Below are 17,011 nucleotides of genomic sequence, written 5' to 3' on the forward strand. Positions count from 1 at the left end.
TGTGTTTGCCCTTAGCCCTGTAATCCCCCAACACACACATGATTAATGAAGAATCTGGTTAAGATTGTCATGGTGTTTTCATTTAAATATGTTTTAATTAAAAATGTTAGATAATATATTTGGAAATGTATTTGGATATACACTTGGAAGTCTAGAAAAGTTAAAACCCCATCTAGTTACTCAGAAATCATCATTAAAAAGAAAATTGTATTTCTTTCTAATTCTTTTCCTTGCATTTAATACAACAGAGATAATTTTATCTGCTATATTTTGTATACTGAATTTTTAATTTTTTTATTTCAAAAGCATTCCTATATAAGTCATAAATCTTTTTAAGCATCAGTTTTAACAATTGCAATATATTACATCTGGTGCTATGTCCTTCCCTTATTTAATCCATTCTGTCACCAGAGCATTACAGACCACAGAGTAATAGTGGAGCTCTTGGCACCACATCTGCCCAGTTTCAGACTTGGGCTCATCTGCAATCTACAGTGTGTGACGCTGGTCATGTAGCTCAACCTCTAGTTTCTTTGGTTTCCTCATCTATAAATGTGGAACACGCAGGAATCTTTCACAAGGGTTGTGCTTAACATTCAATGAGCCCTCCACAAAGCACTTGGGATAACTCATGGCATATAAAGTCTCACTAAATGCTTACTATTGTTCAAAAATTTAGATCATCCCAAATTTCGTACATAGATAATATAATGAACACATGTAACAGAATTGCAGTGAAAAAAAAATAGTATGTACATTTAAGTACTTTTTAGGTATTGCCAAGAACCTATCCAGAAATTCTGTAATATTTATATTCCTTCCAACTTATCCCATTTTTTTTTACGGAAAAATGGCAAACATACACTGTTGCAGAGAGAAGATTTTAAGAACCCCCATGCTCATTATCTACTTTCAACAATTACCAGCTCATGACCATTTTTATTTCATCCACATACTCACATCCTGTCCTCCTCTACTATTTTGAAGCAAATCCCAGATATAATATTAACTCATCTACAAATATTATAATATGTATTGCTAAAAGATAAGGACTCATTAAAAACACATATCCATGGGACGAGTAATATTAAAAAAAGTGATAATAATTTTTGAAATATTCACTCAATTTTCAAATTTCCAGTTGTTTCATTTATATTTAGTTAGTCTGATTTTTTTCTAAATTAATTACAGCCTGGATGATTTCCAGGTAACCACTAGACACTTATTACCCAGGACTCCTCTTTCTTTTTGTTCTAATTTCAAATTTAATTCTATCACTATTATTAAGACCAGCTACTGTTTGAGTTCCTACTAGGTACTGTGCTTGCATATATTTTCTTCCAAGCCTTCCGCCCATCCCAAGATTGAATTCACCCCGATTTATATTTGAGCAGCCTGGGGTTGAGTGGGGCCCTATGACAGCAAGAGATGGGCAGAGCCAGGTTCCAGCTCCAGGTCAGCCAGCTCTGCAGTGGCTCCCAGTGCCGTACTGTTCCCAGCTCCTTCTCGCAGCTCCTGCCACACGTCAAGGCCCAGCCAGCGCTGAGCTCCTCTCGCAGGTTCTCTCGGGCTGCTTGCGCTCTCAGAGCCACCCGGCTCTGGGAACCCTGGTCTCTGTCGCTCATACATCAAGCCCCAGGCTAACTTCCATTGGTGTTTATTTTTTTAAATGTGTGTCTTACTTCCTCAGAACCTAGCCAGCATAGTTCCTTCCACCGGGTGGGTGCTCGAGGGATATTGTTGATATCGGCACTATCGCGGTGGAGTAGAATGCTGGTCATTAGAAATGACCTTCAAATTAAGTTTTTTCGTACGTGTGATGGTTTTGGATATTCAGACAACTCAATTTATCAGACCAAGAAACTTAAACTCTTAGATTATAAAACACAGAAACTGAAAGAATAACAGAGTCTCAGTGTATAGCTGAAGTTAACATTATGCTAAAAATAGACAATATCTAAACATTAGTTAGAACTGGGGCTGGAGGAAGAGTGACAACAGAAATTTGGTGCGACATTTCTAATTATAAAGTGCTTTTTATTTTTAATTTCTTGTCCTGAGTACAAAGAAAAAAGTAATATACTGCACAGGCCCATATCTAATATGCTATTAATAATGGAATGCTCTGAATTAGATGTCTGTTTCAGCATACACACAAACATCAAATAAAAGCCCTTTATTCTGTTAACTAGGAGATGGTAGCTCAAAATGTAGGCCAAATGTCCCTTAGAAAATTCACCCAAGGAAAATGCTTGAATCAAGCTGATAATTAATCAAAATTCTCACTCATAAGTGTCTGCTGCATATTTTCATAATCAGGAGTACCGATGTTGTAACCTGCATGATAAATGCAAAACACTTCCTCTGAACCTTTGATAAAAGTGAACTAATATTCCCAATCTGCTAGGCAATATGCATAAATATGCAACTTTAAATTTTTGGCACTGTTACAGAGTGTTACAGAATTTTCACAAGGTGGAACAAATTTTCAATAGAATTAGGAGGCAAAAGCCAGGTTTGATTATGTTCTAGGGTTCCACCAACTCAATCAGAGAATTCCATGGAGAATTAGGAACATTCTACATGTCATTCAGGACAAAGAGACATTAATCATGCCAATATGGGTTCATGTTTACTGTGCAATTTTTGTGACAGATTTGCTGCCACATCTAAGGTATGTTGCTCTATGAAGGAACCTTTCCCACATACTCTGATACTGTATAGAGATAAAATTTAAAGTGAACTCAAAAGCAGCCTCAATCTAAGGAGAATATCTCAGCATTTGGATAGATTTGCAGTCAATAATCAGATACATTGTATAAAGGCTGTTGGGATGGGTTCAGGTTAAATTCTCCTCTAACACAGAGAGTCTATGAGTTCAAATTGTGCTGGGCCACTTTCTTAAGTGCTTTGCACACACCATCTCACTTATCCACACAGAAATACTGATGAGGTCGGTGTTATGATTCCCATTCACCAGATGAGAAAATATTCTCCACAGGATTCACTGACTTGCCTGGGACCACACAGCCAGCATGAAATCCAGTGAGACTTCACATCTAGTGCTGATTTGTGCTGTGCTAGTTCCACTAAACTAAAATGGTAACAGTTGGAGTGAGAGCAACCTACAAGGAGGCTGGGTGATTTGCAGGTTCCTGCTAATTGAATGTCAGCAGTTTGTAGATGCCATATTTCTTCCTGGCGGTGGCAGACCTCCGTCTAATGTGTTGTGCTACAGGGATTGGTTCCCATAGAAAGACCTAAGTCTTTGCTATATTTTGGAACTGATGCCAACGCCCAGACGTCTGAAAAAATGAGTCCAGGGGTTAGATCACTATGCCTTTTCTATTGTTTCCATAAATCCTTCTTTGCTGTTCCCATTGGTCCTCACTTTATACCCAACACCATAGAGAATTATCCCTGCCCACGCCCATGCCTGACTTTCAGTAACTTAGAGCCCATTCACAATTTTCCTGAAATACCGGAAAAACACAAACCAGAACTGTTAGTATGGCAATTTTGAAAGTAAGATGGTGCCAGTAAATTTCTCCATGTGCTGTGCTGGAGGCAGGGACATCTGATCCCTGCTTCTCGGGAAATTAGCTTGGCACATGGTAATCATTCTGCAGAGGTATGGATGTTGAACTGGACCTAAATTTCTGGAGGCAAGCCTGAGCTCTCTCTTCCGGCTAGTGACCTTGTTCAAGGTGCATAAGTAACCTCTGTGAGCCTCAAGTTTCTCATTTGTAAATAAGAATAATGACTTCTGCCGCTTCAAAATTATTGTGGAGAACACATTATATGATTCATGTGAAACCCCTCACACCGTGCTTGGTGCGGAGAAAATAAGAAACAAACAGTTATGGCTATCCTGAGGAATTGACTAAATGTTTCAATGTATGCTCTCCCTCTTGTATTTTGCAGAGGTTTCTGCTGTTTTTGAGGCTGGCACGTCGGTTACTTACACGTTTCAGGAACCCTACCCTGTGACCAAGAATATAAGCCTCTCATCCTCAGCTATTTACGCAGATTCGGCTCCATCCAAGGAGAACATTGCATTTAGCTTTGTGACAGCCCAGGCACCCAGTCTTTTGTTCTTTATCAATTCTTCTTCTCAGGACTTCCTGGCTGTTCTGCTCTGCAAGAACGGTAAGTACTGATGGCATGAAGCCCGGTGGAGTGTCAGCCTGGGCTGAAGGGACAGGGCGTGCCCTCCAGAACTCTGCATAATTTCCACCTCAGGTTGTTCCCACCTGGGCAGTGTATTTCCAGACTTCCAGCCAAACCCTTGATTATACTTTACTTTTATGAGTTGCAATTAGTATTCAGGGCTGGTGTCAATTCACTGCTGAAGTTTCAAATGCATTGACTTTAATTCGCCTCAACTGTGTAGCAGTAATTCTTTATTATTTATTCTGTGCTGGAATCCATTAAGTGCAAAGGAGAAGATCATAGGCATATCTGAATTTCAGAAGGACACTTGCCACATATATCCTGTCATCTTTGCTGCAGCCCTCTTTACTGAGGGCTGTTAAAACAACGAGCATAAATGCAGGCTGCATTTAATAGAAGGCGATTGGCCGGGTCTTAGAGAGAAGTAGTCGTAACCTTGTAGAATAAGGGGCTTGCTTCTGAGAAGCAGATTTTTTTTTTTTTTGAGGCTTAAATTTCTTATATAATGACAAACAAATGACAAACAAATAGCATTTGCTATTCTAAAACAATAAGATTTGGGGCATTTTTTATTTAATAAAACTATAATACTATTATATAAATCACAATATTATCACTTCCTTTTTACAATTAGTTCAACTTGATATAAAATTCACAAATAGTTACAGGGTATTTTTTTCCTTAACACTACATAAATAGACTGAATTATTTTTTCAAGGCTAGGGTACATTATTATTGAAGCTTCTGGACTAATGGCAAGCTCTATATCCTAGACCTGAGGAAAAGATCATTTCTTAATTTGCAGGGTATCTAATAGAACCTAGGCTCTAATGTCTATATTATCCATTATTAATTTAAAAACTAGGTGAGAATCAGATTTTACAAAGAATGTGGACAAATGGAATATGAAATGATTACAATGATAAAGGGGGTAGAACACACTTCATGCAAAAAATGTTGAAGAGCACCAGTTATGATGGCAGCTAAGAGAATTCGGGTTTTCTCCCCATACTGCTTAATCCCACCCTGCAAGGATGAGGACTCTTGATCTAGTCACAGCCAAGGACACTATTAGGTCAAAATCCTATGAGGTGGGACAATTGCTGGAATAGGCAAAGAGGGCAAAGATGTGGACATCCCTGGAGTATGACCTCACAGAGCACTGTCCTGTGATCAAGAACATGCCTTTCCTCCTCTTGCAATCTGCTGCTATCATGATTTGAGTCTGGGCTTTTGATGGATTCTGCCCAATCCATGCAGCTAAGTTTCAGGGCGAACAGTGGTAGGGCCTGGCAGGAAGGAAGTCCGGGGTATGCCCCATACACGGTGTACTCTCTAGACCTTATGAGGAAGCTCTAAGAAATGCAACAGTAATTAACAGTGACCCGCATGATGTAACAGGCCTCATTCATTCAACGGATGAATGGAAGGTAAGAACAGAGATAGAGGAGACAGAGAGAGAGAGAGAGAGAGAGAAACTAGGATGATGATTGGTCATTCCAAGTCCATCTGGCCTTACAGAGCCTGCAAGAGGGAGAGGAAACATTATGGGTTGTTACACTTTCTATTTATCAGTAGCCTTTATGTGGTTATGGTTAGGACCATTGTATAAACATACCAGGCCTTAAACTTTGCTCTATCATGCCTCTGTGAGGTCGATAAGGCTGTCTGAGGCACTAAGGCATGAAGAGGTTCAGCAGGTGGACGTGGACCAGCCAGCCAGGTAATTCATGACCCAGCTGGGGCCAGAACCAGGTCTCCCAATAATCAATCCAGCAATCTTCCTTCCAAACAAGATTATCCTCTAATGATGGGGTTGGACAGTAGTAAGATGACTGCAGAGCACTAGGATGCAGGATTTCCTCCAGAGCATGTTTGGAGGAAATGTGCTATGTCCATGTGTGTGGTTCCACAAGGACATTTGTCCCTGTCAGGCTGTGCCCATGAGAACACAGCTGCCACGAAAACAAACAGTGCATATGGGTACAACTGTATCAAATGGCACACACACGCGCGCACACACACACACACACACACACACACACACACACACGTATATAACTCTATGCTGGGCACTGTTATATTAATCCACAGCGCTTAATTCTCACAGCAACCCAATTTGATGGGTGGCATTAATATACCCAGTTTTTTATAGTTTTAGAAACTGATGCATATAATATTAAATAACTTGCTCAAAATCTCACAGCAAATAAGGAACTGAGTTAGGATTCAACTTCTTTTTCCCAATCTGGTGACATATTCTGTATTATTCTTAACCACAAGGGATAAACTGAGTGTTTTTTTTTTTTTTAACACATAATGTTTTTATTTAATTGGGAAGGCATTCTTGAATTCTACCCTGCCCGTATCTTCTTACACCCTGAAGCCTTACTTCATTAAAGGCTCCGCCTGATCCCACAGGGACCTGCATTTTTTTAAACCCTGGCTACAGGCAGGAAACAAGGAAATATTGTCTTGTTTGTTTGCTTGTTTTGAGCTGAGGTCTCAGGGCACGTGTGAAAGCTCAAGCGCGAGTCCTTGCAACTCAGGCTGACCCAGGAGAGATGCGTGTCCAGGCCGTGGTTAGTAATAGTGTCCCCCTCCCCACCTTGGCTCAGAACGGCCCCCACTCCCCGTTGCTCCTGGGAGCCCTCCTGCAGCAGGCAGTGGTGGAGGATGTCCTGACTTGGAGTCCTGGGCTTCTCCTGCCGTCTCCTTACCCTGCAGAGATACAACTGAGACATGTGCTCATTCCTTCGTTCTTTCATTAACTTCCTGGATAATTACAAGTCCAGCTACACAGTATCGGGAACTGGGAAGACAAGCAAAGATAAGCAAGGCCTGGTGCTGTCTAAAGATAAGGAAAAACAGATTCAAAAACTGCCTTCAACTTTTTACAAAGCAGTCTAGACACAGGAACAAGTCACAGTATCCAGATTTTTAAAGCAACCCGGCTAGAAGGTAGAGTTCGCCTAACTTTAAAGACAAATCTTCTGGGAATTCAGGGACTATAACAATGGAATAAAATATCTTGAGTGGTGAATTCCTTGTCATGGGAGGTCTTCAAATAATAATTAAATGATTATGTGTTGGAGAAAACATAATAGTAATCCCAGCAGTGAATGAGAGGGAAAAATAATAACCTCTGAGTTTCTTCCTGAGTCTTAGATTATGTGATTCTTTATTCCCTTCTTCTGTAGTTTTGCATTAATATTTCTTTCTGTTAAGGCTTCATTTGCAGACTTTGAAATGCTGCTTTGAGGAATTAAGGATCGATATCCTTGCAGCCTGTTCGCAGTGTGTTTGCTCTAGTCGGCCATTGACCTGGTTACCAGAGGATCACATGGTGGGGGCGGGGCACTGCATTATAAAGAATGAGGAGTATTTTTAATGTGACTCTGAAATTCTTTTGGAAGTTAAGGATACTTACAGGTTGGAAAAAGATCAGGAGAGTGAAAATGGTAGAGGGTTTATGGGGAAAGGTCTTTATCTGTGAGAATTTTCGTAATAAGATCTATTCATACCTCTCTGAGATGGAACAAAGAGCTTCTGTTAGTCCAGGCTTCTTAACCTTTTTTGATTGAAGATACCTTTGGGTAGCTGGGGGAAATTATGAAGGCGTCCATCTTGCTGTCCCCAGGAGACAGCAAATGTCCACAGCCAGGTTGTGCAACGTGGCTCCAATTTCAGCGCTTTTGGTTGAGCGGCGGATGGAGTTAGGGGGATGGGTTGAGTCAACACTGAACACAATGCTCGGCCTGCACGTTTATGTAATATCGCTGACCCGGCAGGGCAGCGAAGACCAGTGTGACAACAGGTCACGTGCGCAGGCCTCGCCCTGGCTGGGCTCTGGCTGGAATTCTGCTTTGCCCTTTATCATTATTCTTGAAATTTCTCCAACCAGAGACTTATTCGGGTTAAGCTGCTGCTACCTTTTCAAATAAAAACAGGTTCTTTTTCCAAAATGAAGAAAAAGATTTTAATTTCTGGGATGGAAGAACAGAGGCGGAACGAGAGGCATTTTGAGGTCACAGAGCCCTTAAGAAAGAGAAGGCTACCGCAGCTCCCTAACCCAAGGCTTTGGGCCACAGATGGCTTCTCAGAGACGTGGCAATCAGAGGAGAAGGGTCTTTAAAACAGAAGGGTCTAGAGAGGGAGATGAGAGCCTTCTAAAGATAAGCTTGACCTTCATGGCGTTTTGTTGAGCGAAGGCTCTGCCTTCTCCGTAGTGCCAGGAGTTCACCTCAAACTTGCCACTTGGCAAATATTTGTGGAGCACCTCTCATGGGGCAGGTCCCAGTTCAGGTCTTGAGAGAAAGAGATAGAAAGGACCCTGCCCTGCCTTTATGGAATCTGCTCAGGGGACAGACACATAGATGAGGGCACCAGATGCCGTAGACACTAAGTAGAAGGCTGAGTGGAGGGATGGTCAGAAACGGCTTCATGGAGAGGGTGACCCTTGATTTGGGTCATGAAAGATAAATTTGTGTTCTCTAGCCAGACATTATATTTTTTTAATAAAAATGTTTCTTTGATTGTTCCTCCTTTTCTCTGTTTTATTTATATTTCAGATGAAATATATATATTTTTTTCCTGATCAATTTTTGTTTCTATTCTTTCACCATCTGTCTTCTTGGCTCCCTGTGGGTAGAGGTAGGAACTCAGGTGGAGAATATGTGCCAACGCTAAGGCCATCCATCTATGGAGAAATCCTTTGGGCGCACACACCAAAGAGGCTCTCGGGTCACCTTCGCAGGTGGCTGTTCTCTGCCCTCTGGCTCCAAATGGTCTGTCTGACTTTGCTTCAGTGTTTCCCTTTTACCAATCTTCTTTTTTTAAACATATGCATTCATAAGATTCACTGTCTGCATTTGTGATTGCACACACCTTGGAGGGAATAGTGATGAACTGAGACACTTTATGTTTTGAACAGACTAGCTCAGGGAGCTGGGAGTAAGAACGAATCCAGGGAGGGAGCATCTTCAAAGAACAGAACTCTGCAGCTGCTGGCTGGGCCTGGGTTGACCTTAGGACAGCCCTGCCCTGCAAAATTTAATGCTGCCTCCTGTCACCCCCTCTCTGACACAGGCATATGCTGGAGTTCCTCAGAGCAGCAGCAATCCTGATAGAGAGAGAAGCTTGCTTCGGAAGGCTAGTTTCCTTGGCCTCACTACGTCCTGACCACTTCAGTCTCTGGGCTTCTGTCAAGCAACACCTGGGTGGTTTTGAATTTAAAATTCCCAAAAGTCTTTTGATATCTCCCAGAATTTGTTTTGGTTGCTTCATCTCTTGCATTTCTGGGGTTTCCAGCCATCTCTTGCCACCCTTTCATCATCCGTTTCACGATAATAAGGTCCTGGTGCTGCACTGTGACCTTCAGAGGGCTGTCAAGAGTCCTCCCTGTCACCTCTCCCTCCTAGAGGAAGGGCAAAGTTGGGGCAGGAACAAAGGACATGTCCCGCGTCACGCAGTTAGTCTGCGGTGCTAAGCCATGGAAAGATAGCTGCACGCCCTAGAGCTGGATCTGGGGAATTGTCCTGGCTCCTCTTCTCTCTGTTGCAGTGGATGCCTTATTTTGCTATGTGCTCATAAGCCCTTGAAGATGGCTCTGGACCGGGTGGTGAACTGACTCACGTCTCAAGTTCCATGTTGAAGTCCTGTCCCTCAGAGTGGCTGTATCTGGAGTAAGGGATTAATTAAGTTAGATGAGATAGTAATATTGCAGCCCTAATTCAATAGAATTAGTAACTGTAAAGCAGGAAACCCCAGAGAACTCTCTGAGGCATGAAGACGGTGCCATCTCTAAGCCAGGAGGACAGCGCTTGCCAGGGACCAGATCTGCCCGTGCCTTGTTTTTGTGCTTCTCAACCTCCAGAACTGTGAGAAAATGGATGAACTTCTGTTGTCTGGACAACTCAGTCCATAGTGTTTTTTTAATAGAAAACTGAGTGGACTAAGTCAAATGAGATAGCACAAGTAGATGTGTTTGTAAATTGTAAAGTACAAAACTCATTTTACTTTCTTATCGATAATGGTAATAATATGAATCATCTGCATCCTTGAGTTATCAGAGCATGACTGTGACAGCTAGGATCTGGGACATTTGGGGTTAAGATTTAATACAAACAGGAAATGAAAATTGCCCGGTGCCTAGAAGCACAGCACTTCCTGGGTGGGACATTACCCTGAAGAAGCAGAAGAAGGATAAGGCGCAGGGTGCCCCCTCGCTGTCACTAGGCACAGGCAGCAGATTTTAATATGTACAAGCAAGACAAAGAAAAATATTAAGAATAACTTTCTCAAATGCCCTCTGAGACAGACCTTCTGGGGACTTCTCTGATGTTTCTAAAAGAAAAAAAAATGTGTATGTATATGCAGAGAGAGAGGAAAGAGAGAGAGAACTATAAAAAGTAAAAACTGGGGAACAGAGTATCTATGTAGGACTAATGAAGAGTTCTTCTCACTGCGGGCTGGACTCTGCAAAACACGGTTGCGGAGACGTAGTCAAACATAAGGGAAACTCCCTGCGTCAACCGCAGCCACTCTGGATGTGGAGCTCATGGGCTCCCTGTGACAGCATCAGAGGAAACAAAAATAGGGGACCAGCAGCTTCTGAGTCAGTCTTTGAAGTCCCTTGGCAAAGAGAAGGAGTCAAAGGCTAGTATGGAAATAAAGCTAACGGAAATAGCAATATATAATTAACTTCACAAACATCCATTTAATACCTACTGTCTTAGTTTGCTAGGGCTGTCATAACAAAACACCACAGACTGGATGACTTAAACAACAGAAATTTATTTTCTAACCATTCTGAAGAAGGGAAGTCCAAGATCAAGGTATTGGCAGGGTTGGTGTCAGGGGAGGCCCCCTCTCCTCTGTGTGCTCCTGTGGCCTTTCCTCAGAGCATTGGTGGGGGGAGGCTTGTGTCTCTTCACTTAAGAACACTAACTCTGTAGGATGAGGGCCCCACCCTTATGGCCTCATTTAACCTTAATTACTTCTGTAGAGGCCTCATCCCCAAACACAGCCAGTCTGAGAGTTAAGCTCCCACGTATGAATTTGGTGGCGACACAAACATTTAGTCCATAACACCTAGTGTGTGCTGCGTCCTGTTCTGTGTGCTCATGGTAGAAAAGTGACTTGGTGTTGTTGACTTCAGGGAGACTCTTGCGGTTAGGATTCATACCCGATTCTCGTTAGCGACGTCAGCACGCAGTGGAGAACCTCTGCACATGGTGGGCCTCGGAGTATTCTTGGATTGAATTACATGTTTTGAACTGAGTCTGGAAAGACGGTCTATACCTAGCAAGCGTGGGAACACCCCACGGAGTCCATGAGAAGACGGTTATGGGATTGCAGCGGGGCCCTACTGGGGAGAGGGCAGATCCTCCCGGTGCCTCCCAGAGGCTTTCAGTGAAGATGGGCAGGAATATACATTTTATTACTTGAATATTCTTGTTCTCTGTGATATTCTTTTTGAGATCCGTCCTGCCACCCTACCATATGCGTGCGGCTGCCGGGAGCGGGTCTCGGTGGAGCTGGCACCGCCTGGCCTTGTTTGGTTCTTGGGGGTCTTCTCACTTTGCACTTTCCTAGTTTAGACAACTCTTCCGAAATGTTCCAAGAATTGAGCAACTGTTTGTTTTTTCAGCAAGGCTGGTTGTTTACACCTGCAGTGTGAGAATTGGGATAATTATGATCTGCCCTGGTGATGCTTTATTGTTTGTAAAAAGAAAAAAGAAGCATACCAGGGGCCTGGGTTCTTCGTCTGTGAATTTGGGATAATCGTGGCGGTCAAGGGTCTCCCAGCAGTGTTGTGGGGGATTAATGAGATCCTGTCTAGGACGGGTTCCGAGAGGCTCAGATGAAAGATGTGGAATAAATACAAAGAATGGCTATTACAAAACAGACCAAAGAGCTGGCAGGTTACTGAGTCACCTGTATTTTTAATATCTTTTTTTTAAAGCCAGGGGTAGAGAGAATGGGGGATTGAATGTTTAGCTTTTGGACTAGAACTCTAATTAGAGGTTTAAGGATTAGGAAAATAGTTGGAGTCAGTGTGAAGAAAGCTTTTCTCAGAGAAAAGACATGTTTTTATTCTTAGAGCACTTGACCTGTAAACACTCACATCTCGAGATGTGAAACAAATTCGGCGGAGGGCCCGAGCTCGGGGCTTATTCAGTTCTCCGTGCAGTTAATTACCTTTTGTTCGGCAAGCAGGCTTTGAATTACACTATTTCTCCTAACTCAATATTGAAGATGTGTTTTCACTTTAATAAGTAGCCTGACCTCGCGATGTTAAGAAATAGGACTCTGGAAATCAGATCCCCTGTTTTAAAGCTGCAGGGAAGAGATAGGTGGGGAATAGTTTCGACCTTAAGAATCCAGTTTAAATTTCTGCCACCAACCACATACGGCCTTCTTTGATCTCCCAGCTAGAGAACAGTGGTCGCAGCTGATGCCTGTAAAGTGCTGACTATGTGCCAAGACGTGGTTTCATCACTCTGTATGATTAAATCATTTCATCCTCACACAATTTCTATGGAGTTGCTACTAGTATTTCCCCATTTTACAGGTAAGGAAATTTTGGCCCAGAAAGGTTAAATGACTCATTCCAGAAGACACAGCAAGGACTCAGTAGGGCTGGAAATCAAAGCCCATTAGTCTTACTTTTTAACTTGTGAGCCCTCTGCTCTGTTCTCTGACCTGTCACTGTGTTATGTGCACTTCTCTCATGGGACCTGTCGTTTCCTTTCCGTGTTTGTGTGAGCTTTCGTCTAGGTCATGTGCTTTGTCAGGGATTCTATATTCCATGCCTGTGCATGGAGCCTTCGACCGCTGGCAGTGCCTCAGTCGTAACTGAGTGGATAATCAAGATCGTCCGGTACTTCCAGAAAACCTCCGAGATGAAAGATTAAGATAAAAGCAAGCAAACGAAGGTACTTGGAGAAAACATGAAGAATACGGGAGGCAGAAGAAACATTAAAAACATATCTTTGGAAAGATAAGCGACTATACGAATCCATAAAACAAGAATATGGTCTTTAAAACAGAACTGGCAAATAATGAGAAACAATTCTTGCAAATGTGAGAGAGAAAATTTTTTAAAATCTAGAAAGTTGGAAGATAAAATCTGAGAAATCCTCTAACAAGTTGAACACAAATACAAAAAGAGTAGACAATTGAGAACAAAAAAAGAAATTCAGAGTCAAAACATGATGTCCAATATCTCGTAGGATGGAGAGAAAGAGGAAGAATAGATGAGAAGGGAATATTAGCAAAGAGATAATTGAGAATACCTTATAGAATTAAAGAAAACTGATGTAAAAGTTTGTTTCCTTACCCAGCACAGTGAGCAGAAAAAGCCACACACCAAGGCAAAGACAAAATCCTAAATCTCCGAAAGACAGAGAGAAGCAGGAACTAGACAAGCACAGAACTTCTCAACAGGGGAAGTGAGCAGACTGTGGGAAAACATCTTCACAATGCTAAGGGGACACGGTTTTCAAACTGGGATTTCATGTTTAGTCATCAGTCATGTGTGATGTCATTTTTTAAGACTTCCTAAATATCCCTATTGGGACGCTACTCAATCTGACACTGCATAAAAATTGCCCCCAAATTCAGCACCTTAAAACAACAAACGTTTATCACCCTATACGGTTCTGGGAGAGGTCAGACTCTGGGATTGTTTTAGCTGGATGATTCCAGCTTTTGGTCTCTGGGAGGTCAGATTCTTGTCCTGGGCTGTGATAATCCGGAAGGTTTGATAATCTGCTTCCAAGCTCCCTCATGTGGCTGTTGACAGGAGCTTTCAGGTTCCCGACATGCTGTCTTTTGAACAGGGCTGCTGAGACAGCTTGCCGGCTGGCTTCCCTGCAGAGATGGAGTAGAGGGGAAGCGCCCAAGAGAACTGCTGAAACAGAAATCAGTCCTTCAGAATCTAAACTCAGAAGGGACGCAGTACCGTGTAAGCAGGGATTACACAGGGTGCCGGTACCTGGAGGCGGGGGTGTCAGATGCCCTCAGGGAGGCTGCCTGTCCCGGCGTGCTTCACCCAGTTAAAGAGGAATATGAGAGAGAAAGACATGAGGTGTGGGAAGCAGGGAATTTCAGGGTAACAGGTATGCAGATGTTCCAGAAAACAGTCTAAGTCAATGGTTCTCAAATGGACATGGTTTTTGCCTCCCCGCTGGGGGCCGTGTGGAAATATATCTGGAGACATATTTCATTGTCAAGATGGGGAGTGCGGCTGGAGTGCAGGGGGTGGGATGCGCCCAGGGATGCTGCAACACCTAAAGATCCAGAAAAGCCTCCATGACAAAGAATTATCTGGCTCAGGATGTCAGTAGTTTTAAGGTGGATGAAACGACATCTACAGGTGTAGAAAGAGACAGAGGGAGAGAGGGCATTTGGAGGGAGGCCCCTAAAGGAAGTCTGCAAGTGACAGATACCAGCTTAGGGTGATACTCACATCAGACAGGCAATAAGGACTTTGAAAACCAGCCTAACCAAAATTGCGATAAACCTAGGTTGAAAACATGGGGAGGGGCTCATGTGTGACTGTTAAAAAAGGTAATTCCTCATTTACCACTGTGGGAGGGCAACAGATAATATCTAAAATGGATAGATCAAGAAATAGCAACATATTTAATAAAATAGGGTCAATAACAAGGAAACTAATAGAAGTAAACACGAGGAGGAGGCCAGGGGTACGGCAAGGATTCCTGTCCTACCTTAAGTTTTTCTATGCCATTTGACTTAGTAAATGTATTACTTTGATTAAAAAAAAAAACAATTAAGTACTTGAAAGGAATCCATTGTTAGAATACCAACAAGGCGATATGCGGTTTTCTTAAAATCAGTTTTTCTCCCTACCAATAAATACATACAAATATCTAGAGGACATTGGTCGAAGACCTGTGAGATGATCGTGTGCACAGTAGCAGGTATCACCTGCCCCATTTGATGTTTTCAATGAAGGCAGTGAATGAAGGAAGGAGTGGAAGAAGAGATGAAGAAATAATTTAATTGGAAACAAAACATATCATAAATGATTTTACTTTCTTAACAGGTAAGCATGTTTCATTTAAACAGTTTGTGCTAAGGCCAAGAAGAAGCTCCTCGTTGCAGGATCCCTTTCAGGCCTTAACTTGCGTGAACTTCCTAGCGCCTGTCACGCTCTTTCAAGAGTGCTGGAGCTCTGTTGGCCACTTCTCAGTCTCCCGTATGATACCTCATCCTGGGCTTGCACTTTAAATGTTGACTTTCTTGTGGCAGCTCTGGCTTTTTAAAAATTTTTTTGGAAGAAAGATACTCCCTCGCTGAGATATCCCATCCATGTCTAAGATTTCAGCTGGTGACCATATGCTCTTGCACCCCAGATCGATATGCCTGGCTTGGGTGGATCTATTTGGCTTTAAGAGGGCTGTCTCAGCTGTCTAAGGGGGCAAGTTCACTTGGCCATCCCCAGGCCCCTAAACTTCAACACGTCCCAAATTGACCTCCAGTTCCACCCAGCTACATCTGCTCCTGCTCGAGTCCTCTCCTTCTCAGAGAAGTGTCCTGCGTCCACTGAAATGTCCAAGTCAGAGACAAGCATCACCCCCCTTCCTTCATCTCGCCCCTCCAGAGTCCGTCAATCACCAAACTCTACCGATATGCTTACAGGGTGCTGTACTGTAGCAGCTTCCTCACCCTCTTTTAAACCCACCCAGTTTTTTATATCTTACTTTGACTGTCTTTGTCCTGGCCACACCAATCTTGGAATTGGATTACTGTCAGGGAGTCCAAATATTTCTCCCCAACTTTAGGCCTGTGCCCTTTTAATTCATTCTCTATTCTGACCAGGGTGATCTTTTAAAAATTCAAATATATGCGTGTCACTCATTTTCCAATAGCTCCCATGGCCTGCAGGCTCATCTCCAAAGTCTCCTCAATCCCAGCTTCTTGCTTTCCTCTGAAGTTTCAATTCTTATGATTCTCACACCCCACTGTACCCTCTACCCGTATTGAATTATGCTCAGATTAGTGAATACATCATGTTCTACCTTTCCTCTGGGTCTTTGCACATTTTCTTACCTTTGCTTGAAACCTTTTCTTCTTTTCGGCTTCCATCCCTTCCTTGCTGGCAAACTCTTATTTCTTCAAGTCTCAATTTAATGTCACTTCCTCTGGGAAGCTTTCTTGATCCCCTCCGAAAGACGGTGTTAAGTGCCCTCCTAATGGGCTTCCGTAGTAGTCTGTTATAGAAATCGTCATAGTCACTGTTAACTTGTATCTGCCAATACGATACGAATTCCAGGACTCAGCACCCCCACCCCCCACAGCATCATGAGGGGGCCCAGTGTCTACAGGCAATAAATACACCACCACTGTGGACAATCGTTCCTAGTGAAATTGCTTTAGAGCTTCTCTTAACAATGGGGCACACTTTATTTTTCAAGCAAAATATCCCTTTTACAAGCCTAGTCTAATGGCTCCTCTTGAAAAGAGTTCACTGTCATAGCTTTGTGGTGCACTAAAGCATACCTAGAATGAAGGAGAAGGAATTAAATTGGTTAGCAACTTTAGTTGAAAGCATGGAGCTAAAATGAGAGTAAAACTTCAAGAAGTTGCAGATAATAAGAATGGATTGCGCTCATCCTCTTATTTCTAATTTTGGTAGGTATTTTTCCTCCCAAAGTATGATAAGGTTCTGAGGGAAAATATCTTAAAAGAGAGGCAATTTAAACCAGATAAAATACTGCATTCAAAAAAGATAGGGGAAATAGGGTGACCAAGTCACCAGTTTCATAAGGTATTTGCATCGCCCACCTTGGTTGGGGCCTCCGAAAAG

The 17,011-nt window shown here is 42.6% G+C and overlaps 1 protein-coding gene across 1 annotated transcript in view; it reads left to right on the forward strand.

The window, feature by feature from the left end:
• Positions 1 to 17,011, forward strand: part of CNTNAP5 (contactin associated protein-like 5) — an 819,231-nt gene that overhangs the window by 723,565 nt on the left and 78,655 nt on the right. The window contains exon 19 of the mRNA XM_012651908.1: positions 3,925 to 4,149. Within this exon, the coding sequence (XP_012507362.1) occupies positions 3,925 to 4,149 (225 nt within the window). The remainder of the gene's footprint in view (positions 1 to 3,924; positions 4,150 to 17,011) is intronic.

Source organism: Propithecus coquereli, unplaced genomic scaffold, assembly GCF_000956105.1.
Source record: "Propithecus coquereli isolate 6110/MARCELLA unplaced genomic scaffold, Pcoq_1.0 Scaffold375, whole genome shotgun sequence".
NCBI classification, from domain to species: domain Eukaryota; kingdom Metazoa; phylum Chordata; class Mammalia; order Primates; family Indriidae; genus Propithecus; species Propithecus coquereli.